General features: G+C 50.3%; 8 protein-coding genes across 8 annotated transcripts; 2 read left to right on the top strand and 6 right to left on the bottom strand.

Annotated features, from left to right (window-relative positions):
- Window positions 1–794: 794 nt before the first annotated feature.
- On the top strand, window positions 795–5,181 carry N7462_005719 (uncharacterized protein; the record flags this gene model as incomplete). Its single annotated transcript, XM_057077437.1, has 6 exons — window positions 795–875; window positions 955–1,143; window positions 1,243–3,969; window positions 4,024–4,270; window positions 4,332–4,582; window positions 4,636–5,181. The coding sequence occupies 6 exons, from the start codon at window positions 795–797 to the stop codon at window positions 5,179–5,181; spliced, it is 4,041 nt and encodes a 1,346-aa protein (XP_056933017.1).
- Window positions 5,182–8,778: 3,597 nt separating this feature from the next.
- Window positions 8,779–9,624, bottom strand: N7462_005718 (uncharacterized protein; the record flags this gene model as incomplete). The annotated part of the gene is made up of 1 exon (XM_057077436.1): window positions 8,779–9,624. The coding sequence occupies one exon, from the start codon at window positions 9,622–9,624 to the stop codon at window positions 8,779–8,781; it is 846 nt and encodes a 281-aa protein (XP_056933016.1).
- A 729-nt stretch (window positions 9,625–10,353) lies between these two features.
- Window positions 10,354–12,432, bottom strand: N7462_005717 (lysophospholipid acyltransferase family protein; the record flags this gene model as incomplete). Its single annotated transcript, XM_057077435.1, has 1 exon — window positions 10,354–12,432. One exon carries the CDS (start codon window positions 12,430–12,432, stop codon window positions 10,354–10,356), a length of 2,079 nt encoding a protein of 692 aa, XP_056933015.1.
- Window positions 12,433–12,911: 479 nt separating this feature from the next.
- On the bottom strand, window positions 12,912–13,466 carry N7462_005716 (uncharacterized protein; the record flags this gene model as incomplete). The annotated part of the gene is made up of 2 exons (XM_057077434.1): window positions 12,912–13,388; window positions 13,452–13,466. The coding sequence occupies 2 exons, from the start codon at window positions 13,464–13,466 to the stop codon at window positions 12,912–12,914; spliced, it is 492 nt and encodes a 163-aa protein (XP_056933014.1).
- A 1,468-nt stretch (window positions 13,467–14,934) lies between these two features.
- N7462_005715 (uncharacterized protein) lies at window positions 14,935–15,204 on the bottom strand (the record flags this gene model as incomplete). Its single annotated transcript, XM_057077433.1, has 1 exon — window positions 14,935–15,204. The coding sequence occupies one exon, from the start codon at window positions 15,202–15,204 to the stop codon at window positions 14,935–14,937; it is 270 nt and encodes an 89-aa protein (XP_056933013.1).
- A 479-nt stretch (window positions 15,205–15,683) lies between these two features.
- On the bottom strand, window positions 15,684–17,214 carry N7462_005714 (ERG4/ERG24 ergosterol biosynthesis protein; the record flags this gene model as incomplete). The annotated part of the gene is made up of 2 exons (XM_057077432.1): window positions 15,684–15,695; window positions 15,748–17,214. The coding sequence occupies 2 exons, from the start codon at window positions 17,212–17,214 to the stop codon at window positions 15,684–15,686; spliced, it is 1,479 nt and encodes a 492-aa protein (XP_056933012.1).
- A 907-nt stretch (window positions 17,215–18,121) lies between these two features.
- N7462_005713 (OPT family oligopeptide transporter) lies at window positions 18,122–20,564 on the top strand (the record flags this gene model as incomplete). Its single annotated transcript, XM_057077431.1, has 2 exons — window positions 18,122–18,976; window positions 19,035–20,564. 2 exons carry the CDS (start codon window positions 18,122–18,124, stop codon window positions 20,562–20,564), a joined length of 2,385 nt encoding a protein of 794 aa, XP_056933011.1.
- A 762-nt stretch (window positions 20,565–21,326) lies between these two features.
- N7462_005712 (SH3 domain protein) lies at window positions 21,327–23,515 on the bottom strand (the record flags this gene model as incomplete). The annotated part of the gene is made up of 2 exons (XM_057077430.1): window positions 21,327–22,001; window positions 22,067–23,515. The coding sequence occupies 2 exons, from the start codon at window positions 23,513–23,515 to the stop codon at window positions 21,327–21,329; spliced, it is 2,124 nt and encodes a 707-aa protein (XP_056933010.1).
- Between the last annotated feature and the right edge of the window lie 399 nt (window positions 23,516–23,914).

Here is a 23,914-nt window from a genome sequence, read left to right as displayed (position 1 = left end):
TAGATTCCCACCTCAATCAACCACACAATGCGCCGCCCGTCCATCCAATCATGCTCCGAATTCAAACTCAGGAGTGCCGTATTTCCTATTAGCGCGATACGACTAAGTATGATACTGCGAATATAATACTTGGGCTCAAGTCTCAGACGGGTAAGACGAAACCTGGTTTTCTTAACAGAGGAACTTGTATACAAATACGATTATAGTACGAGGGATATATATCTTCCAAACTCGAGAGACTGCGGGTTTCTTCTCTCCGAGAAGCTTTTTGTCCAAAAATACTGGGTAGGACAGCATTATTGTATCTAGATCCAAGCTTCTTTACGTCTAAGAGAATTGATTATCGTAGCCGCGTTAATCGTCCTGCGCGGCTGATTTGAAGTGGATCTCATGCTTATCAGGTGATGCTCCAGCCTCCCCCAACATCAGCTAGCAGATCGTTAGAAAGGGTGAATGAGAGACTATGGACCTCAGATAGGCCCCCGTGTTCGACAAGAATATATAATAACACAATAAATTAGCGTTGTTTGGTACATCTCACCTTGGTTGGGGCCGGCGGGCAGTGCAGTGGCCGCCGTGGTCGCACCGAGTGGAGCGGCAGCGTAATCGACACTCGCATCGTCATCCCGCTCTGATCCCTTGCACAGAAACCACCTGAGGAGTTCACCGATCACTGGCATTGACCGTTTTCTCACCCTGCATTTGACTTCTTCCTTTGGAGACCCCGCCCGCGAACCTGGCGATGGTGTAAGACCACAAGCGCAACGTTCCCACCCTCTGATCCACCCGCCTCCATGCGAGCGGTACTGCCGGGGAGGCCCCCAGCGAAGCTTCAGTCATTCAGCACTGCGCTGTGGGACGGGCTTCGCGTAATTGTAAGCTCCTTGATCCTGAAGCTCTGATACAGCTTCCCCGCTGGTCCTTTGCTAACCTGGGCTCACGCGTCGTGAATAGGCGTATATCTCCGGCCACGCGCTGGTTATCCTCGGCGGTCCGCAGACGCTCCTCCAAACAATCTACGTCGATGAGACCGAAAAGCTCGAAGCGATTGCCTTTGACGAGCAATCTGGGAAAATTGCAGTTTGTGGAGGACCTGATGTCTTCGTGTACCAGCCGTACGGCATCCAAGGCGAGACACTGAAGGTGCGCATACAGGGGTCCCGCTCTTTGCAGCTCGGGCAATTGAGAGAGGGTATTTAGAGAGAGGAAAAGCGATTTTGCTGACGACCGATTGAATTCTAGTGGTCCTTAGCCTACACCTTCCGCGCCGATGATAGCGACGAGCCGATTCATACCGTATCGTGGGGTTCCTCGAACGAGCTGCTCCTGGGCAACTCTCGACTTGCGCTTTGGATTCTCAATGATACCCCGCGTTTAGTATGGAAACGGAAGCTTGCTACACCCGTCAAATTCGCCAAGTTCTCCCCCGATGCGGCGCTGGTGGTGACAGTCGGACAATATGATCGCCTAGCCAAAGTATGGAGGCGACTTGCCTACGGCGCAGATGAGGTGCGGTTTGAGGTCTCATACCTTCCTCATCCCCACATTGTTACTGGCGTACATTGGCGGCTGCCCTACCATAGAGAGCAGTCTATGGACAATGTATTCTATACTCTATGCGCCGACAACAAGATCAGAATATGGGCTGTGACAGACCACCATGCTCTCTCGCCTCTACAGTTATGGACAGAGATTGATATGGAGCTCTCCGTTCAACCCAGAGACGTTTTAAGTGCCGACGAAGGATCTCAAAGGCGATACGGATTCATCTTGGATGCTCGAGATTTCTGTTCTGCTACAGAGCGTGCAGTTCAGAGAAGCACCGGAAATAAGGGAAACCATGCCCTGGAACATATCATCGAAGTTGCCAAAAAAAGCCCCGAAATCTGTGTCGTTATTGACGGTCAGGGCCACATGTCCGCCTGGGCCTTGGAAGACGTGGGTCTCAAAGTCAAATCAAATCTGAGTGTCTTCAACATTCTCCATGTGGAAGGCCTAGATCTTGGATTCATGCCTAGTCTCTCCACGGGAGAGGACTATGCTCAAATAAGTGCATTCCAAAGCAACACATCCGATGACAAAATCAGCATTGTCGTTCATCATTTTGATGGCCGAATTGAGTGGTACGACTCGCCAGTAGATACTCTTTTTGACCCTGCTCCCCAAAAGAAACGCATTCTTCCAAAAGCGTCTTGGTCTGGGCATACGGCACCGGTCAAGAAGATTGTTCGAAATGCAATCGGCGATACACTCGTCTCCCGTACCGATGAGAATAAGGCTATGATTTGGCGACAGAGAAGAAGAGAAACTGGATCAATATTGTTACACAAGAGTATTCTATTTTCCGACGAACATATCCATCGAACGTGTGTGATCGAGGATGCCAATCTCCTCGTCAACCTTCATCATAACGGAATCTCCTTGTGGGATTTCAGTTCTTATCATGCTAGAAGGCTTGCGCACCTGCCATTTACGTTATCCAGCAAGCCACTCTGCGTGCTTCCGCTTCCTACCCCAGATGCATCTTCGGGCCTTGCATATGTAGCCACCATTGGGGCAGATATGGATGGAATCGCCTGGGAGATCGAATGGACTGCTCGATATGATCAGAAAGGCACAGAAAGAACCCCCCAAAATTGCCAGCTGCGGAAATTCTGCACCTTTAACATGGGCCTGAGAGAAGACTTAGCTTATATTCTTCCTGTGGACCCGGCAGGACCCAAGGCCAAACATTCTGGCTCCTTCGATGCCTTTTCCCCTGACATCGCGCTCTCATATACAAACGGTGGTGTTGTGAGAACCTGGACCGCTAAGGTTAATCGAGTAAACCCAAAAGTTGAATGGTTGCTACAATCGACAGTGGACACAGGGATCGAGAACCCGTCCCTGGCTAGTGGCAGCACTATTCGCAAGGCCGCGCTAGTGGATGAGAATCGAACTCATTTAACAATTTGGGACACCAATAACTCTCAACTTGAATTTGAGGAACACTTTGCTCAACATGATATCATCCGTGACCTCGATTGGACATCAACCCCTGACATGCAGTCGATTCTGGCCGTTGGATTCCCTCATAAGGTTGTTCTACTATCTCAGCTTCGCTATGACTATTTGGATTCTCGGCCATCCTGGACCCAGATTCGAGAAATCTGGATTCGGGATCTCACACCTCACCCAATTGGCGACTCGTGCTGGCTCAACAATGGTCATCTTGTTATCGGGGCTGGCAACCAACTGTTTGTGTATGACAAAGAAATTGATGTTGGGGATCGTCTTGTCTCTGAGCTTCGTATACCATCTCGTGGGTTATCATCTGTCGACCTCTTTGATGTTGTCAGTCGTCTGAATGGCCCACTTCCAGTCTTCCATCCTCAATTCCTGGCGCAATGCATCCTGGCAGGGAAGACTGGTCTTGTACATTCTGTCTTGATGAACCTACACCGGAAACTCAGATTTTATACCGAAGGAGATGATTTGGACGGATTTCTGGAGATGCCACTCGAAGATTTTTACGAGGAAACGGACATCTTTCAACAAGCGGCCTCGAAGGAGATGCGTTCTTCCTACACTGACGTCGACTTCGAGGAGCTGTCATTTGTCATAGACGAAAGTAATGCGTCTCTACTCAACGACAATCTTGCGCGCATTGCATTACCTCAATTGTCTAGCCATGAGCAATTCCGCCTCGTCGATACCATTGAATGTGTTGCGACAGTAGAAAAGCATCGGCGATCTATGGATGACAATGCGGCGCGATACTTCCTTTTCTTCAGGCAACATATGTTGAGAAGGGGCCAAGGGGTCGCAAACAAAGGCACCGTTTCATGGCGTGAGATTGTGTGGGCTTTCCATAGTGGAAGTCAAGACATCTTGACGGACCTTGTATCCCGTCAATTCGGTGGTAAATTGACATGGAAGGCTTCTCGAGAAAGTGGAATCTTTATGTGGCTATCGGATCCCGCTGCCTTGGTAAACCCGCCTACCTACTTCTGATCTGCATTCAATTACTAACCTCATTAACAGAAAGCACAACTGGAGATCGTGGCTCGAAATGAATATACCAAGACAGAGGAGCGAAACCCTATCGATTGCACCCTGTATTATCTAGCTCTCGGCAAAAAGAATATTCTCCAAGGCCTATGGCGGATTGCGCATTGGCATCGTGAGCAAGCTGCCACCCAGCGTCTTTTAGCAAACGACTTTAAGGAGGCACGATGGAGAACTTCTGCACTCAAGAATGCCTATGCTCTGCTGGGAAAGCGGCGCTTTGGTAAATCTCACAAATCTAGATAATCCTGACAGAATTTCCAGCTAACAATGTTTTCTTCCAGAATATGCCGCAGCATTCTTTCTTCTCGCAGAACACTTACGTGATGCCGTGAACGTCATCATGAACCAAATCGGAGACCTTCAGCTTGCTATCGCGGTAGCTCGTGTCTATGAAGGAGACATGGGTCCTGTCTTTAGGGAAATTCTGGAAGAAAGAGTTCTTCCCGAGGCGGCCGCGGAAGGTAACCGGTGGATGGCCTCCTGGGCGTTTTGGCTGCTTGGACGAAGGGACATGGCGGTGCGATCGCTAATTGTGAGTTTTGAAACTTGTGATTTGATCATGAACACTATTAATGCGAATTTTAGTCCCCGATCGAGACACTAATAGCACCGACCCCAATCTCTCCTGGCAGTCCCGGCCGAGTTACCCTTCAAGCTAAATCATATCTTTCTAACGATCCCGCATTGGTTATTCTGTATCAACAGCTTCGCGAAAAAACTCTTCAAACCCTCAAGGGTGCCTCGCAAGTCCGGCCGCGCGAAGAATGGGACTTTGTCCTGCGCAATGCCCGCCTCTACGACCGCATGGGCTGCGATTTACTCGCCTTAGACCTTGTACGGCACTGGGAGTTCTTGGGCGGACCACCTACATCGAAGACATTGCAGTCTCAGCCTGCACTCGAGCTCCACGAGAATGGCGTTGATTACCGAAAACTTCTTCGCCGGCGGAGCAGCCTTGTTGTGGCGGATATGCCTATGCGACTGACAGAGTCAGTGAAAGCTTCGACTGATAAACAGGAGACTGTTGCTGCTGAGGACTCCGAAAAGAAACAGCCCCCAAAGCCAAAACCTCCCCCCACAATGTTTCATGAACCGGATGCCAATTCGTTGCTGGACAGCTTTGGGTTCTAGAATTCGTGTTGGGCGTGGAGTAGTTCATGGACTTCTGCATTGTCTTCCAGTGTAAAATCTTCTGTCTTTTTCGAGTACAAATGCATGTGATAAAGCGAATGAGCATCAATACAACTATCTATTTTGTATCTTGGGATCGTGTATGGAATGCTGTTGACTTACCCGTTCAGGTGAGGTTCTTTCTACAATTTGTGCTACGCGGATACAATTGTGAATTTCATATACAACAGAAGAAAATTTCCAGCGCCATTTCAACGTTTCGCGTCCATTATAGTGCTTACCCCTCGCTACTGTTCGATCACTGAGTGGCCAGGGTTTGTGAGATCATCCCGTAATTAACCCCATCCAAGTTCTGAGTTCTTGATTCCGATCAAACTAGCAACCCACTAGTGACTCGATTGCACTGGTGAAGTGGTCGCTCAAGCAGCAAATGCGCGTGTGTATGTCCCTTCTATCATTATAAACCTATCCTTTCTTTAATTTTTCGATGACTATCAGCGGGCCTGGAACGAATATAAATAGTCTATTTGAAAGATGTTAAGTTGAATGGTGCCTGATAGGAGAAAATAAGTTTTCAATATTCAAACTTCAAGAGTTGCAGTTTTCATAGGTAATCTACATGTTGGTAGGCTTTATTTCCCAATATCTATTCAATATATCGAGTTTGACACGAAGTCGTTGCTCAGCTGCCTGAAATGAGATATTTTGTCGTTGACTAGGTCGCGATTCCAGGTATCTAAGTGCTGCTCGGAGGCGATATAGACGGCTTGGAGGATAAGTCTCAGGAGAACTCTGCAAAGATTCAGCGTCGATGATATCAATCATCATATTAGTTCCTGTTTCTAGCGTCGCATTCGACTTTTCAATCCGAGATTGCCACCAGACATCGTCACTTTCTATCAAGCGAGGTTTTTCAGCCAAAATTTGCTCATGCAGCAGGAATAGACCCCTAGGTATAATTAATTAAACTCCACTTTCCGAAGTGTGCATGTGCTGGATAAACGCTTTCAGAGCCCATACTAACCTGATCATGATTGCCACAGATCCGCAAAATAGCTCATGACTCACGTGAACTTGCCTCATGATCTCCATGGTGAAGCAATAGAGTTTCTCATGAGTTTCAACTAACTTTGTCAGGCGAAAATCTTTGCTCTCGATTCGCATGATCTGATGTATTTGATCTAGAATCCAAACTCCCTGAGCAGACCAACCCTGCGGGCCCATACCCCCCAAGATCGGCGAGCTAATGGTAGCAGGGTTAAAGTTTGGAGGATCAATAAGATCTAATTGATCTGGCTCGACTGGAAGGATGGAATCTGCGCCTGGCATAGTTGCAGAAAAAGGCAAGGCCTTCTTCGGTGGAGTTACGTCGCAATAACTTAATCTATAAGCAACCAGCCTAAAAATCAGCATCGCCTACGAGAAATAAAGAATTTCAGGGATTTGATGAGACTAACCTCTCATATATGAGTATTGCCCACCATGTGTTGGCTTCTTCTTTCCACAAAGGCCCCTTCCCATGTGTATTGGTCCATCGAGAAAGATTGGCAGCATATCCCATCTTCGCACACTCAGCTAAAGATTGGAACGCTTCGTCTGGCATCCCACGTGCATATTCATAAACAGCTATTATGATGCCTGCTTGAATGAGTGATATGGTTGGGTGATCTTGAAATGTACTGGTTGTTTTTACCCTCTTCAAAAGGGATTTTGTGGTGATATAGAGGAATTCTTGATGAAGTCGCATGGATAGGCCATCTTTCGTTGATTGGGGGAATGTAATCAAACAAATTGATAATAGCAGCATGGAAAATTCCAATGGTGGAGTCGTATTTGATAGGCTAGAAATCCCATGTTGGAGCCGATTGCGACTAATACCAGGGATAAATCGATGAACTCCACAGAAAAACTGCTGGACTATATCACTAGGAAGCCGGTTAGTCGCCGAAATAATATGCATTACTGATGTATACATCAATTCGTTCTCATTCTCACTCTCCGTCAACTTATCAAGTGAAAAATGACTGGAGAGATCTAAGGGTAGCAATATGCCCGTGCGGAGGGTAGAAGGCAGGGTTATAGTGTTTTGAGGTTCGGAAGGGATATCAAGTTTCAAGTTGTCCAAATGAGAAGATGGATCAAGTGGGTATGAGTATATCATCAACCCTCTGTCGATATCAAGTTGCATGTGCACCTTGATCGAGGACTCGGAACACCCGAGATGATCAACGGGAAGTGTGGATTCAATCGGGAAAGGTGGGTCGGCCGCAGGTGCGGGTGCTAGTGCTCGAGGCGCCTGAGCATTAGTATGAGGCGACCTATATCCCTGGCAGATCCGATTGGCCTGGTGGCAGCTATTTCAATCAGGCCTGGTCAGAAAAATAGAGTGTCATTGAAGCAGCAACAGGAGCAGAGTCGATATACCGCTTGCATGATGGCTTGCCTTCGTCGCATTTCACTCGCCGTTCTCTTTCTAGGGTTTAGACAGGGTTCTTGGAGCCCGGGGGCCACGAGCGGCACCTTACTTGCACGTAATACAACCAGTCCGCACCTTGGGCGTAGAAGCGCGTCGACTTTTATAGACTGATAGGGAAAAGGCCTGGTTCTTAGGGGCCATGTCAGATCACGCCCATAAGCGGGTACCATGCAAGGGTAGGGGAGTCTGGATTAATCATCCCTGTAAGAAGACAATGAAACAAGGGCATGCATCGCCGAGTCTGGGGGTGATCGATTAGATGCTTAGTAATGGGGATTCGGACCGACCTCCATTCCGGCACAAATGATAGATCAGAACGGATCCGGACCAGGCAGAGTCAGCTTGAAGCTTAGACTGAAAGCGTCCTTTCAGCGCTTCCACGAGTTGAGAAATGATGAAGGTACTAACCACATCGCCAAGTGGCCTTCTAAATGATCGTTTCCTCCGTTTGAGCCGGTTTGAAAGCACCAGGATCCGCTTCTCCAGACCCGATTGCCTCCATGTAAGTAGACCATAGATACGCCAGTTGTCAACCGGACGCAAATTTTCTCTCTCTGCACTCTGCTGTTTCCTTGGCGTCGTCTTCCACTTCGTTTCCAATATTCTGATTGTCTGATCCTGATCTATCACTACATTCCAAGGGGCATGTCTTTTTGGTAATACGTTTAGTAGTTTCTAAAGTGGCCGCGCACAAGCTGAACTGAAAAGTTCCCAATTCGCAAGGTGAAAGAGAAAGGTCGAAGATGCCCAAGGAGTTCTATTCTTGTAATCACGCTCTATTTTTCAGTGCTCGTTGCAGGGGGTTTCACTTCAAGTCTCTGCTCGCCTCTCTCAAGTTACTGGAGCCTTGTTTATGCTGGCGGAGTATGGGATGAGATCGCGAACCGCTTCTCAAAGTACCGTACTTAGGCCAGCGAATACTATCATTTTGGTTAATGACCTTTTGCATACGGTCGAATTCCCACGAAGAAAACCGCTTTTCTCTATAATTGAAAGCACGTGGGGTATAAAGATGCATATATCACTGTTTTTAATTAAACTATACACAAAGCTATTTTCATGTCCCAGTCACATTCTATAAGACAACATTTCCCCTCAACCTCAGCCCACATTTTTGTTTCTTAATACAGGCGTGCACGACGATTGCGCAGTACCGATAACTTGCGCCGCGAGATGACCGTTCGGTTGACTGGCGCTGTGCCATTCGCAATCGCAGTGCCATTGACCTGGCCCGTGATATTGAAGTGATGCTTGTGCGTCGAGTTGGGGTGCTTACCAGACACGAGGGTCGCGTGCTTGGTCTTGATCATCTCCATTATTTTGTGGACAAGCTGCTCGCTCTCTGCGTGGCCAGCATTGTTAACCCGATCCTCCTGGTCAGGCTCGCGCTCAGAGTGCTCAGTCTGGGCCTTGGACCATGAGAACGAGTTTGACCCGGGCGTCTGAATGTTGTCAGCCTGGTCGACGGATGTGGTGTCCTCGAGGCGAGGGATATCCTCGGCTTGCTCAGCGAGCGATTCCTCGTTGTCGTTGTCGCAGACCAGCTGCAACCAGACCTCGCTGTAGGCGGCGAAACGGCGGGCCTCACATGGGCTCACTGCAACGCCGTTGTGGAGTTCCTGAGTGATGAGAGGCGGGTCGATGCATTCTGGGACCTCGTGGACGGAAATATTACACTTTGACCCGCTCCCCATCTGGAATGGGTGTCCAGGTCTATTTGAGAGAATCTCCGCGTCTACGGAGATGGCGCTAACAAGGTTGTGTTCGTAAGAGGGGACGCCGATGTTGGCGCATTGGCCAGTCGTGATGACCTGAGAGGGCGCGGATTCTTCATAGTTCTCGTATGTGTCGAGGTTGGAAAAAGGATCTCCTGGGCAGTTGGGATAGAAATGTGTCCAGACCCGCGCATTAATAGCGGCATGAATGGGGGTAGAAAGAAGGAAGACGGTAGAGAGAAGGGAATACATGGCTGCACAGCTCAAATGCACGGCAAATAAGTCAAGCGGAAACAAGCCGATGAATGGGATGGCAGGTTTGATTTTGGGATCGTGGGGAGAGAATAGAGGGCTTAATAGGGTGTAATCCTCTCATTATATACACAGTCATCATTCCACTACGTCCGAACTACGCATCTCGGGATGGCGGGTAAGAATGACCAAATGCCCATGGTATTGGAGCTGAAACGCGGATAGCACGCTCATCAGCAGGTTGGAGAAGCCCAAAAGACCTTCTTCGTCATACTCGGTGGCGGGAGGATGTCACAAATTCTGTTTTTTGCCAATCGTAGTCGCGGTCGCGCATTCCAGACCCCCGAGGTGGAGTCGATGCCGATCTGAGACTGCTTGGACGGCCGTGATTGCCTCAAGGAGGTATGCCGGGCGCGCTTTGAACATTCCAGAGCATAGCAGCCAGCCTCTTAGAAGGCGCGGTCCCTGCTCGATTGGCGGCTGGGGATGTCAATTGCTGGGTGGGTCCTGCTTGGATAGCTTGACTGGCTAAATATACAATTCGTTTAAAGCTTCTGGAAAGATCTTCATTGGGATGACTGAAATGGGTCTATGAACTCCAGATGCTCCAACTGGTCAATTAACACCAATGGTCTTCAATGTATGTATTACCAGGCGTGTGTACGACGCAGAGCTCTGAGATAATTGTTGACCTCATTCATCCAGCAGAAGAGACATTCAGTATGAATTTCACTTGCGCTTCTTGTCTTCTGGATCTATTGGGGGTTTGTACTTGAGAATCGACTCGCCTGTCTCATAAGAACTGAGAGTATTAGACCGCCGTCCTCTTCCCTTTAAGTTGGTCTCGATCTTGCGATCGATTTCTTTCAGGTCGCCTTCTGAGTTAATAGAGCTGAGGGCTTTCAGAGAGTCACCATTAGGGCCATTCGACCGGCTGCGACTGCGCTCCCGACTCGAGGGTTCACTTGGAGGCATGCTCTTGAGGTAAGACTGGTAAGCATCCAGTTTATAGGTGTCGGTGGGAATTTCGGCGTCCACATCTGGCAGGATGCCGAAGCCAAGATCGTTGATAGTCTGAGTGACACGCTCGGAAAGTGCTTCCCGGTGCTGGCGCAGGTCAATCAGAGAAGAAGAGGACAGCGGATTGAGAGCCACCAAAAGCGGCGGCAAAGACTTGATAATATCCATGCCAACTTCGCCAAATCGAAGAGCTGCATAGCTGACAAAAACCATATGCCCAAAAAATCCAACGGCAAACATCCATAAGGGGATGAAATCAGGAACGTAGGTCCGTGCCGTTGTCCACCAGGGAACAGAGTGGGAGTAGTGTCCGTCGTAACGGTTGTAGCGAAGCCAGAATGTCACAATAATCGTGTAGTAAGCGTACAGAGTTGGTGCCAGCCCCATGGCAACAAGAATTTTCCAGGTGCCAACAACATCATGTCCCTGCAATTTGACAACAGAAGCTGCCAGCGCCTTCCGTCGTTTCTTTTCGGAAATCACTTTGGTCGTAACGAACACGGGCCAGAAGAGAAGGACTCCAGGCAGTGTTCCAAAGCTTAGAACAAAAAGTTTGCACAGGCGATAAACCAAGGTGATTAAGGTAAGCCACCAGGGCTTCTCCTCCACATTACCCCATTCCACTTGATGATCCTTGATACCCAAGGATTCAAGACGTCTGTTGTACTCGGTCACGGCTTTTTTAAGACCCTGGACTCGGGGGTCATCACGATGTTTTGTGTATCCCTTCAACAACCGGCGATTAAACTCAATCACAAGCGGAAGTGGAATTTTCTTGCTGATAGGGTTATACAATTTCCTCGTAGACTGAACCAAAATGAGGGTTTCGTGATCAGGGCTGATTTGAGTAACAGACTCCAGACCCTCGTAGATCGTTTCAAGCAGCGAGCCGACGGCATTACGTTTGCTCGTGCCACCGGCCTTGAAAGCTTCAACTTGGTCGGGATGAACATGAATGGGCCGGCCAAATTCAATGACACCACGGGAGCGAAATTTGTGTGCATGGAAATAGTTCATGCCACAGGGAATGATGGATAATCCGCAGCCTGGATCGCGCGCTAGTGCTCCTAGGGACATCAAAGCCGCACCGGCCTTCAAGGGCAACAGGTTGGAACGGTCGTGACTGCCACCTTCCGGGAAAATACCGATACAACCTCCATTTGAGAGCTCTTTGTAGACGGCATCAAACATCTGGCTTTGATCGACATGAGGAGCGATCTTAAATCGGGTTCCTTTCCGGCCGGGATCATCGGGAAGCCGGGATGCGAAGGGCTTCTTGAGCCGAAGGGAAGTGGGCCCCAAGATCTCTTCAATTGAGGCCGTTTCGGGGGCGTCCCGGCCCTTCACGGTAATTGACCCGCCGGCCATGAAATCGGACTGTGTGAAATCCGTATCGACCCCATGGATCAAGGCCGGGTCGCTCTGGGGCTCGGGTTGATACAAAGTGCCTTTGCCCGGTTTGGTCAAGTCCATCGATCGGACAACGGGTAGAGCACCCATACAGGATGCCAGTGTCCCCACATAGGGTTCATGCATCGACTTTTGAGCGATCAGAAATGAGACACGTCGCTTGGCCTGGGACTTGAGCAGGTGCATCAAAATTGCGGAGTCAACGAACTGATTCGCATGCGGCGCAGCGACGATCAACACTGGTCCTCGTTCGGGGATTCTCCAGGCTCCTCGAGGATAGATCTCACGGAAGAAGAGATCAAGCGCGCAGGTGAAGAGCCAGAGAACGAGATCATACAGCCAAGGGATCATCCGGCGGGACTCCGATCGGCCCGCCATGATCGCTGCAGATCTCTGGGGAGTTGGCGGATGGAGGTGAGTCAATGGCTCACAAATGTTCCGAGCTATTAACGGTCATGCAGGAGCCCAAAAGTGGCGGTGGAACTGGGAAGACGTGGCCCCGACGATGTTCAACCGAGAAAACGGGCGGGAAAAGAAAGAGCGGGGAAGTGGTGCAACGCCAACAAACACTCGCTTGCTAAACGACTTCCTCACCATCTCACCATCTCACCATCTCACCATCTCAACGGATGCGACTACCTCGACAATACTGGGTTATACACGCCTCTAGAAATGGAATTGAGTCGGCACCATGGAGATTTGATTTTCCTGGATTATAACGAAGGTACATGGTAAAATTGAAACAGGATATGAGAAGAATCATAGCTCCGTCGCCAAATACAAGTACAGAGGCCGACCGTCTCATCCTCATCTCTCTGATGACCCGATCCGGCGGAGTGTGGGCTTTTTGCATGCATCTACAGTCCATCGGTACCATCAACATCGGCAGATTCCTCAGGGCCATCGATGCCGGGTCCACCAGAGGGGCCGCCAGGGCCGCCAGGGAAGCCAAAGCAGTCGAGCTTGAAGGAGACATAGCCAGGATCCAGGAAATCGGGCAGGCATTGACCCTGAGCCACGGGGGAACCGTCGAAGGGCAGGAAGTACGTGGGCTCTCCGGAACAATCGTCGGTGTTCCAGATGGTGACGCCGTGGCAGAGCAGGGCATCCTTGGTGTCGATATATGCTTTGAAGGAGTAGTTGTCGATACTCCAGTCGCGGTTGACCGTAGTCTTGTCACAGGTCGCCGGGGTTGCGGTGACGGAGGCCTTGAATTTAGGCTCGCCGATGGCTGGGGCGCCCACATCACAGCTCTCCCAGGATTGGAACTCAACACTCGCTACGGGGAAGGCAGCGTAGGCCGGCAGGGCAAGCAGCGCCGCGGAGGCGAGGGTCTAGAGGGGTATTGGAGTCAGTCTGCGCCCAAATGCATTGCGTCGGGGTCTCCTGTTACCGACCTTGGAGAAGTGCATCGTGCCGAAAGTTCAATTGGTTTCCTGCTAGGCGCGTCTGTGTCGTCAAGGGCCGGTTGTCGTAGTCGTCGAAGGTTGTCGAATGGCGAGAGAGATCCTTCCAAGCTTCGTCAAAGGGAGACACCATCCCACGGCTTTTAAGTAGGCCCGCCAGGAAGCCACAACACGCGGCGATCATTCGGTCCAAGTAAACATGGGGATGGACCTATAAAAACTCTGCTTTTCCATACGCGGAATGAAGGAGAGCCCCGGTGGGCGCTGTCTAAACACGATGGCAGCAAAGGCATTGGTGAGGCGGGCTATCGAAGGGCTGGAATGTAGTGATCGGCGAGGAAAGACAGCAAGCCGGCACTCAGAGTCCGGTCTCCGATCCTGGCTGAGATGGTTCAGGAATGGGACGACCGGGACAGGGTTCCAATCAAGGGTTCAAATCGAAGATCCATGCAGGGACGCACCCTTGGACCAGCCAAGGTCGTACCGGACATACTCTGCGACGGCTGTCTCGCGTGGACCCTTATTCCACAAAGTACTAGAGAATGATCACAATCATTCGCGATCTTGGATCTTGGACCTTGGTGCTTACCAGCTGTTCGCCTGGGCCTGTGGAGGTTCAGGGAGACGGAGCAAGGGTGATGGTAATCGAGTGTCGTATTATTCCGGAACCACGAGTTTAACCAACTGTCTTCAATGGGACTTGGAAACTTGGAAGACAAAAGCGAAATAGATCAACGCCAGATTGGAATGACATCAGTGAGTAGAAACAACATTTTGGAAGAGTCTTGACCTCGAGCATTATTTCGCAATGGGTAAATCCGTTCGTCTCTTCTTGGCTTCCTGCATGTACCTCGGTGCATTGATCCAGCCCTCCTGTGCCAGCTTGATCATGATCAACATCACTACTCCGTGTAGAAAACCCAGTCTATTTGCAGCTATAGAAAATGGCCTATAAAACACCGAGACACATTATTCCAAGTTGGCAGGTTCAAAAATTGCCGGTTTTCTTTTACTATTGTCCCTCGAATTTCCAGCGACATCAGCCGAACTAAATTGTATTTTATTTTGGAGGAAGCTCTCAAATCGAAGCACACATAGTGATTTCCTATGCCGCGTCCCAGAATCCTTTGGGGAATTTACGACTGCCAACGGTCTGGAAGCCGTGCTTCAACCAGTATCCACCAACATTCTCTTTAGTCACGCGGATCGTGATCCGCACAGGCTTGAAGCTCTTTCCCATCATCTTCTATCGAAGTAGCATCTCTTCCCCACATAGTACGGCTAGACGGCTTGCAATGCCTTTGCCACGACATCGGGCGTCAGGGAGAGAGCCACCACCGGCAAGCTTGTATGTAGTACCCCGGGCAAGAATGCTTTCGGGGAATTTGCTCCGCTCCGCCTCTCTATTTTTGCCTTTTGAAGAGTCATTTGAAAGGGTCTTTTGATTGTAAGGACTCTAAATGCCATCATCTTTTCATTGCTTCATGCTTGCAGCCCCGATGACATCGAGTTTTTCGTCCGGGCCGGAAGTGTTGAATGCAACCACAGTGAAGCTGGTTCGCTCCAGTTCCTCGGAAAACTCAGAACTCGCTCTGACTCGAATTTTGTTGTTGGAAAATTCGATTTTGTTGATATAGCTAACGAGATAGCTTCCATCAATCATCCGTGTCAGGTCCGATAGCCGTAGTTGAGATCGCAGCTCGGTCGACGGAAAGAGCGCGGTGTGGATGGTTGGAGAGTCCATTGAAATTTCGAGGTGATGGAAATTACTCAATTTGTCGGCATGACACCTTGCTGACGAGCGACGACAAGTGTGCCTGATTTAGGCTCTCAATAAGACGATTACCCCTGGCGCAACTTAAGAAGCAATTAAACTGAACCCAAAGTCGTCCATTAGTTTATGGCCGAGTCTACAAGGAGCCTTGGCGGCAAACGAGTCACAGATACTAGCTTTGACTTTCTTCTCTACTAGCGATACTCTTCCTTTCAGGCTTCGCTCGCCACATTCAATGTGAGTGATTTGAATTCCCGTTGGGGAAACGGAGCCTGTGGGGCTTTAAGACTTGTCCAGTCGTTCGTACAGGAAAGTATTTGCAAACTAGATCAATCAGTTGTTTTCTCTATGATACATGTGTTTTTCTTCGTGTCAGGGAATGGATGAATGGTGACTTCAACATCAGCCGCTCCCTTGAAGACGTACTCGTGTACTCTATAGTCGTAGATCTAGATCACATACTAGGGGAATATTAGCGAATGCTACCAACAGTGACTGTCGATGGATACTGACCGGAATGAACAGATATGGAACCTGCTTTTCATACTGTTTCCATGCATCGCCATATTTATGTCTGCACTTGTTGATGTCTCGCATGGCTCGGTGAGCAATCATGATACAGAAAAAGACCGGATAGAACCAAGGGAATGGGCTATTGAAGCCAGTGACTAGGCCCCATGAAAGAGCGAAAAACATATCACAGCTGTAGTGCACTTTCCGTGCCAGTCCATACCATCCATCTGCTAGAATCGTGTCTCCGTTCTCGCTCACAATGGTCTTGGGGTTATGAACCTCCTGCCAGGGAAGTTGAGGGAAAGTGTTGCGCTTCACCCAAGTACCACGCTCCATCATTCGAAAAGAGTTCTTCTGGCCATTGGCGGTGTCCCAGACCCAGTAGACGAAGAGATAAGAAATGAACAAAGCAGCTAGCCCATACTTATTCCATGCATATGTGGACGGGTCGTGGTTCGCCAGGTACAGGGTGCAATGGCAATAGGACATAGGAACGCCGGCCATGTTCCAGAAAGTCAACATGAATCCAAGCTTTTCCTGGTACATATCCCAGGTGGTGGTGATCAGATGCTCAGCCTTAGAGCAAGCGTTGGCATAAGTGTAGTGTGCCATGACCAGGAAAAGAACTTCACCAGAAACATATCCGTATCGCTCATACTGACGCGTAGCTGCCGCGCAGCTCAGACCGAACAGAATAAACCATGGGATACGCACTTCATAGAACATTTTGAAATCCAGGATGCCAAAGAGCCGAGGATTGAGCTCTGCGCCCATGAAGAAGTCATAGATAGGGTAGCCGGTAATACGGTGTTGAGCCCCGCGAGCAAAGGCAGAAATATAGGTCACCACGCTCATAAGGAATCCAGAGATCATGGCAACTGACATCAATGGACCAAATTCATCCAAAAATGTATGAATTGGGAACAGTCCCGAACCATGTAACACAGCCATCACAACAATTGTTAAGTAGAAGCTGCTATAGGCGGAACAGTGGTATTTCAGTTGCTTGCCACCAAGGTGAAGTAGAGGCTTGCCATAACAAGTGAATCCTGGCATCAGAATGTAACAAGCGGCCTCAAAGATGAAATAGACCCAGTAGATCCGCCACGCTCGGAGGTGAGGGAAAGCGCCCGTGTGAATCAAGTGGCCGAGATGCTTCACAAAATCTACCCAAGACTGATCTGCTTCAGGCAAAGGGAACTTTCCCTCGTAGTAAGTCGCACCGATCCACATGTAGTACATCAGGAGAGGAAAGACTATCATGACCGCCAGGCACCCCCAAGAGCCACCAAACTCGAAATGCCCTGAGTAGTCGACCCTGGGATCCATACCAGGTCGCCAGCCACCTGTGATGTGCTCTTTTGCGAAGCCATTATTCGTCTTCTCATCCGCATCGCTGAATTTCTCAATGGTTGCCTGATCTTTGTTTTGTTGCTTCCGAGATTTGACGCCGGTATTGGTAGCCATGGTGTCTCCAATCTTGTCCGCTGTAAGAAACCAGGTTGGGATCTAGAAGACAGAGTGAGTAACCTCCTGTAAGTGTACAAAGAGACCGGAAAGCCCGACGTCCTTGTAAAATTGAGAACTCAATGGGAATAAAAATTTGGGTCTCACTTTTGAGAGGATTCCACGAGCAAAGGTCCTTGGCCCCCGAGGCTAAACCCGCAAGAGAAAACGCCGAGATCCAGGGGCGCAGCGGACTAGTTCATTGAGATTCGAGTGAATTGACACCCCATACGGAGTGGAGATCCCTAGATGCACCAGGATTGTCTGCCAAGAATCAATCTGAGTCATCTCGTAGGCTTCTGTCTTTCTGTTATTCCGGATTGGTCGTATAAAATTATAGTTGGCGTTTCAAAAATCCGAGTACCGTTTTAGCCAAGTCAACATGCCATGACTGAAATTTAAAAAGGATACATAAAATGATATATAAATCTATGCAACTACCCTATTGTTTTGTGTACCGCCCTGGTCGTGGTAGTCGTAGCAGTATATAGTAAAGGTGAAATTGCAGAGATTCGGAGCCTACGGCCTGGCGGGTGTGCCAGTCGCAGCGCCAGTGCCACTGTAGATAGATTTGTCATCAACGCGTGAAGTTTTGCTTGGGTTGTATTCTAGAAGAGGTTAGAATGTACAACTTATCCGAATATCACTTCTATCGTATTTTGAAATAAAATTGTCATATTTCCCCCCGGAAATCTTACAGACTCTGTGATACATCCCTATAGATCATCGCCTCCATAATTGATGTGCAAGATAATCACCCAAACAGGCAAGTGACGTCAGGTGATCTTATCAGTCATCAGGTGCGGCGTCTCATCATCAACCTTCGCCTTCACCGTACAATCTTGGTCATGAGGTATTTGCTTGACCGATGAATTACCAGACCCTCAGCATGGAAGGCAATGCCTCCTCACCGCAGCCTGGCTTGGTGAACGGGTCGTCTTCGCCGGGTCGATCCGTGATCCCCGTCGAGGACCAAATTAGCGCGGCACCGATTACCCGACAAGTCCAAACAACCTCCCCGCAGAGCTTCACTCCTCGCTCGTTAATCGTCGGCCTCATCATTGGTGCGCTGATCACCTTTTCCAATACCTACTTCGGTCTCCAAACAGGATGGATCAGTACTATGGCAATGCCTTCTGCCTTGATTGGCTTCTCGGTCTTCAAAGTTCTGTCGAATCACCTGTCTTTCCCGTTCACGCCGATCGAGAATGTCCTGATTCAGACCGTGGCCGGCGCAGTAGGTACCATGCCCCTGGGTTGTGGGTTTGTGGGCGTCATTCCTGCCTTAGAATTCTTATTGAGGGACGGCGAGGACGGTCCCACAGGTGACGGTGGTGAGGGCGAGGGCGGACCACTGAAGCTGGGCTTTTGGAAGCTGGTCATCTGGAGCCTTGGGGTGTGTCTGTTCGGCGTGGTATTTGCTGTGCCTCTGCGGAAAGAGGTTATTGTGCGAGAGAAGTTGCGATTTCCCAGCGGTACCGCTTCGGCGCTCATGCTGCGAGTGCTTCACGGCGCTAAGAATGATGAAAAGATCCCTTTATCAACAGAGCACCGAATCGCCGAACCGGGTGAGCAGATCGATGTCATTCCTCAATCTCAAGAGCGGGAAGAACAAGGCTTCCTACTGAAGGACGGTGACAACGAAGACCAGGCATTGCAGAAGAAAGACTGGAGGTCAAAAATGCGCCTTTTAATCGGAGCATTTGCGGTCTCGGGTTTTTACGTGAGATGCGAATTGTACTTCTTGAAATTACCGAAATTATACTAACTGAAATTTGTAGACTTTATTCTCTTATTTCGTTCCCTTCGTTCGCGATATTCCTTTGTTTGGTGTTCCTCTAGCCCACAACTGGCTTTGGACGCTCAACCCCTCGCCTGCGTACGTGGGCCAGGGAATCATCATGGGTCCCTCAACTTGCATGCATATGCTCTTTGGAGCCGTGCTGGGATGGGGTGTTCTTTCGCCGCTCGCCAAGGCTCGCGGATGGGCACCTGGACCCGTGGACAGCTGGGAGGACGGGAGTAAAGCGTGGATTGTCTGGGTCTCTCTGGCTATTATGCTTGCAGACTCACTTGTCAGTCTTGGATGGCTGGTGGCGAAGCCGCTGGTGAATAGTGCTCCCAGATGGATTGCCTTTCTTCGTTCTACTCGACTAGGCCGATGGCTTGCGTTGCGATTGCAGTCATCTGAGGCTAATCGCCATTCTTACATTAATTACTCCTCCTTGGACTCCGATCAGCCTTTGCTTGCCCATGAGACCCATGGTAATCCCCCGACACAGATTGCGCCAGGCGTCGAAGAGGATGAAGACGCACCGCCTTCTCAACTCATTTCTAATCGCACGGTAGCAGTCCTGCTCCCTTTGACCCTCATCTTGAATGTGATCTGTATGCACATTGTGTTCGGCGACATCATGTCCCCGCTGCTATCAAGCCTGGCCACCATTCTCGCCGTTCTCCTATCTATCATGGGCGTTCGCGCACTTGGCGAAACCGACCTCAACCCGGTTTCCGGAATTAGCAAACTCACCCAGTTAATCTTCTCGCTCGCTACCCCATCGTCACATTTTTCTCGACGTACAGCGCTGGTAACGAATCTCCTTGCCGGTGCAGTATCCGAGTCGGGTGCCCTACAGGCTGGCGACATGATGCAAGATTTGAAGACTGGCCACCTTCTAGGTGCAAGCCCTAAAGCACAATTCTATGGTCAGATGATTGGCAGCCTGGTTGGTGCTGTTCTTTCGACCGCCGTATACAAGATGTATGTCAACGTATACGAAGTCCCAGGCGACATGTTTCAGACGCCGACCGCTTATGTCTGGATCTTCACTGCGCGCCTTGTCACAGGACAGGGGCTACCAGAGATGGCCTGGCAGGCGTCTGTCATTGCTGGCATAGTGTGGATGATCCTCACAGCTTTGCGCATCGCCGCCGCATCCCCTGCATTTGCACGTAATGGGAAACCTCCTGCTTGGCGCGATTGGATTCCGGGTGGCATCGCCGTGGCTGTTGGAATTTTCAACGTGCCCTCATTCACACTGGCCCGAGCCATCGGTGGCGTGATAGCCTGGTGGTGGTCGCGGAGTCATCAGACATCGTCCGCTGATCAAGCAACCCACAATGAAATTGCCAATGGCTCTCAAGCGCCTACAGACGCTCACGGGGTTCCCACATCCGCCGAGCAGGCAGCCGAGAAAGCGGACGCAGCTTCTTCTACTGTTGTTGTCTTGGCGTCTGGACTGATTCTGGGCGAAGGTATTATGAGCATTATAAACCTCCTTCTTGCAAGCGGGAAGATGCCTCATTTATAGCGAACACTTGTTGTCTCCCCGAAGTGCATCTGATTTGAAATGACTAGAAATTTGGGCTGTTAATTTTTCCCCCCTATAAACCGACGAATTAGAAGACTCGTGACTTTCAAAGTCATTTTTGTTAATAGTTCAGCAAAAGCCAAAAATTTATCGCAAGCTTCACGCATAAGCAGAAATATCATAAGGGGAATAAGTAATTCGGATATCTAAATACGAACTCGCACATAGTCCACGCCATCAAGAAATGGTACAGGGGTTCGGGGGGTATTCCAACTCATTTATCTAGTACGGATTCAGAGCCAATATGCATCCATCCATAATAACAAGGAAGAGGCTAACAGCCTCTTGTCGTAGAAGGAGAGAACAAAATAGAAAAAAGGGGGGGGTAAAGAAGGCGCAAGCAACAAAAAGGGACAACAATCTTCAAAGTGATCAACGACGCAAGGAAGCGATGCGCTAAGAGGAAAGATGTCCTTCAAATTGAAGTAGAAAACATCGAGTATGAAGGTTGGGGGTCAGTTCAAATGGAGATTGAATCAAAATCAGAAAATCACGACGGAGGTATTTAAAGGACTGGAAGTTTGTTCGTCGTGGAGGTGAAGAGTGAGGTCGAATCAGGTCGAGTTATGCTCGGAAAATAGGCACATTTCTGCCCAGTGATATAACTTTGACCAGACCGCAAGGCAACTTCACCCTCCTTTATTTGCAGTACGAAGAAAATGAACTCCAGCTGTGAGCGAAGGCGTGTTCATGATGCGAAAATTAGGCTTCCTGATTAGAAACAGGCTTTCTGTTGATTTGAGATCCCACAGGGGATGTTGGAGAAGCCGGAGCTGAAGGAGGAAGAGCAGGCAGGTCAGATGTGGGTGCAGGAGCCGGAGGCTCGGCGGCAGCTAGAGGGCTGGGCTTGGAGGGAGCGACGCCACCGACGGTGGGTGGAGAAACATTGCCTGCACTGTTGCTGCGCTGTCGTTGGTTGACTGGCATCATGGGGCGCTGCATGCCGGGGGGACCATAGGGCCCGGGGCTCATAGACCGTGGGCCTGATCGACCGCCGGGACCGGGAGACATGGAACGGGGACCAGGAGACATGGAGCGAGGACCAGGAGACATTGAGCGGGGAACAGGAGGGAACTGAGCCGAGGGAGACATGGAGCGGCCTGGGTAAGGGGCTCGAGGCGGACCGCCATAGGGAGGCCCAACTGGGGATCTTGGACGGGGCTCCTGGGGATAGAAGCGACCCGGAGGAGGTGGACCAGAGGGCATGCGCATACCACCAGGGGACATCGGGCGGCCATTAGGACCCATAATCGGCGGGCCTCGAGGACCAGGGCCAGCACCCGGGGGTGGCCGCGCGCGCGGTTTCACTGGACGTGCAGATAAACAGGAGCGAGGAGCCACCCCTTGCTGGGAACGATCAAGGCGAACACAGAGAGCCTAAGCAAAGATGTTAACAACTGTTTCCAATCCAACTATCAAGTAGCTTTCCATGGACAACTTACCCATCCGTCATCATATTCATGAAGCATTCGGACTAGAGTACCAGCACGCAGCTCCAACTCATCTTCCATCGACGGGTTGAAATCCATTTGTACGCGATGAACAGTCCCAGCAGGACCAGCACCGGCTCCGGCATCAGCAGCTCCCAGTGCAGCAGCTCCCAGTGCAGCGGCCCCCAGTGCAACGGCTCCACCTGCTGCAGCCACTGCTGCAGATGAATCAAAGTCGCCATTGGCACTGACAGGGCTTGGGGAGGAACTAGGCGGCATAACTGCACCGGCCCCCTCCGAGCTATATTGACCAGACTGTTCCTGGTGAGAGTCATGTTCTGCCACAACAGCAGCATCAACGGATCCGACAGCAGCGGCAGCAGGGGTTGCCGCAATAGCTGCTCCCGAGGGACCATTGCTTGATGTGGAAATTGATGCCTCGCCGGCCACGGGGGTCACAGGCGTGGACCCAGAGCTAAATGGATTAATGGGGTCATTGAATGGGTTCTGACTGCTAGCACTGGACTTCGGCGGGGTGGAAGGAGGCGAGTTGCCAGTCAGATTGCGCGAGGCAGCAGCACCTGCTCCTGCACCTGCCGTAACAGCAGCGGCCGTATTGAAGGATGCATGGCCGCTCAAGTCGGGTGCGAACTGAGTGATCGGACGCATGCTGAGTTGCGGAGGAGTGGAGGGAGTCGATGGCTTCGCTGGTGGGGGTGGAGGAGGGAGAGCTTCGTTGGCGTACGACTTCTCATTCATGGGCTCCACGACTTCCTGGCTGCGCTTCTTCTTCCGCACAATAAAGAAGATGAGGGCTGCGATCAAACCAACTCCAAGAATCACACCAATAGCGACACCCGCCTTGGCACCCCCGGACATGCCAGATGACGAGCTGGTCAGTGTGGACGATGCCGAAGCGGCCGAGTCAGTAGCCGAAGCGGTCGAAGTTGCGGCAAGAATATTTGCATCATGGCTTGACTCCGAGGTGGTGGGGGAGGCAGAGGTGATAAACGAGGTTGAGTCATTGGTTGCCTTTGCATTTGTGTTCGTTGCTGCCGTATTTTCAGTGGTCTTGGTCGCGGAGTTTTTGGTGGTCTCTGATTCCTTGGTCGCGGAGTCCTTGTGGCTGTTCTTGGTTTCCTCGGTGGTCGTCTCATCTGTTGTTTTGCTGGTCTCTGCCGAGGTCTTGGTGGCAGCAACTGCTGCGCCAACGCCGACATTGGTATTCTTAGTACTTGTCGCAGTCGCCGTGTCAGTATTATCATCACTTGATTCCGTCGATTTTGTCACATAGCCAGCAACGGCGCCTTCGAAGTCCTTGGACAAGGTTTTGTAAATCACCACAATGGGATTATCACTATCACGCTCCACCAAAGGGAGGTTGTTAACGAAGATCGTATCGTCCAGTGACCGCGCCTCCAGAGGGCGGTGTTGATTGTGATGGGTATGCCCGTGCGCCATGATGGCTAATTGATGGCTCAGAGAGACCGAGAAACCGTTGGAAAGGGTCTAAAGATCGTGAGGCGATCGTCGTCCCAAAAGAGTGGACAGTCCTTGGAGGGCTCCAGGCCAGAATTCCAACGCGAAAGAACAGTTCCGAGAACCGCGTCGATGGGAGGTCAGCCACTACTTCGCGTTGTGGAATGTGGATAGAAAGAATGGACAACTGGAGATCGAGCGCCGGCGACCACCAGTCGGGATAGAAAGAGAAAGAAAGGACGACGACTGCCAGGCCGTACAGAGAAGGAGTGGTAAAGAGAGGAGAGAAAAGAAGGAAGCAAGATCGCGACGATCGAGGATCGAGGCTGTAAGGCCTCGTGTGGTGACCTGCGACTGAATCACGGGGAATTTACGAGCCCA

The sequence above is a fragment of the Penicillium macrosclerotiorum genome, assembly GCF_028827735.1.
Source record: "Penicillium macrosclerotiorum strain IBT 26536 chromosome Unknown utg000006l_segment0_segment0, whole genome shotgun sequence".
Classification (NCBI taxonomy): Eukaryota; Fungi; Ascomycota; class Eurotiomycetes; order Eurotiales; family Aspergillaceae; genus Penicillium; species Penicillium macrosclerotiorum.
The sequence above is the reverse complement of the archived record's forward strand: the minus strand, read 5'-3'. Positions and strand labels throughout refer to the sequence as shown.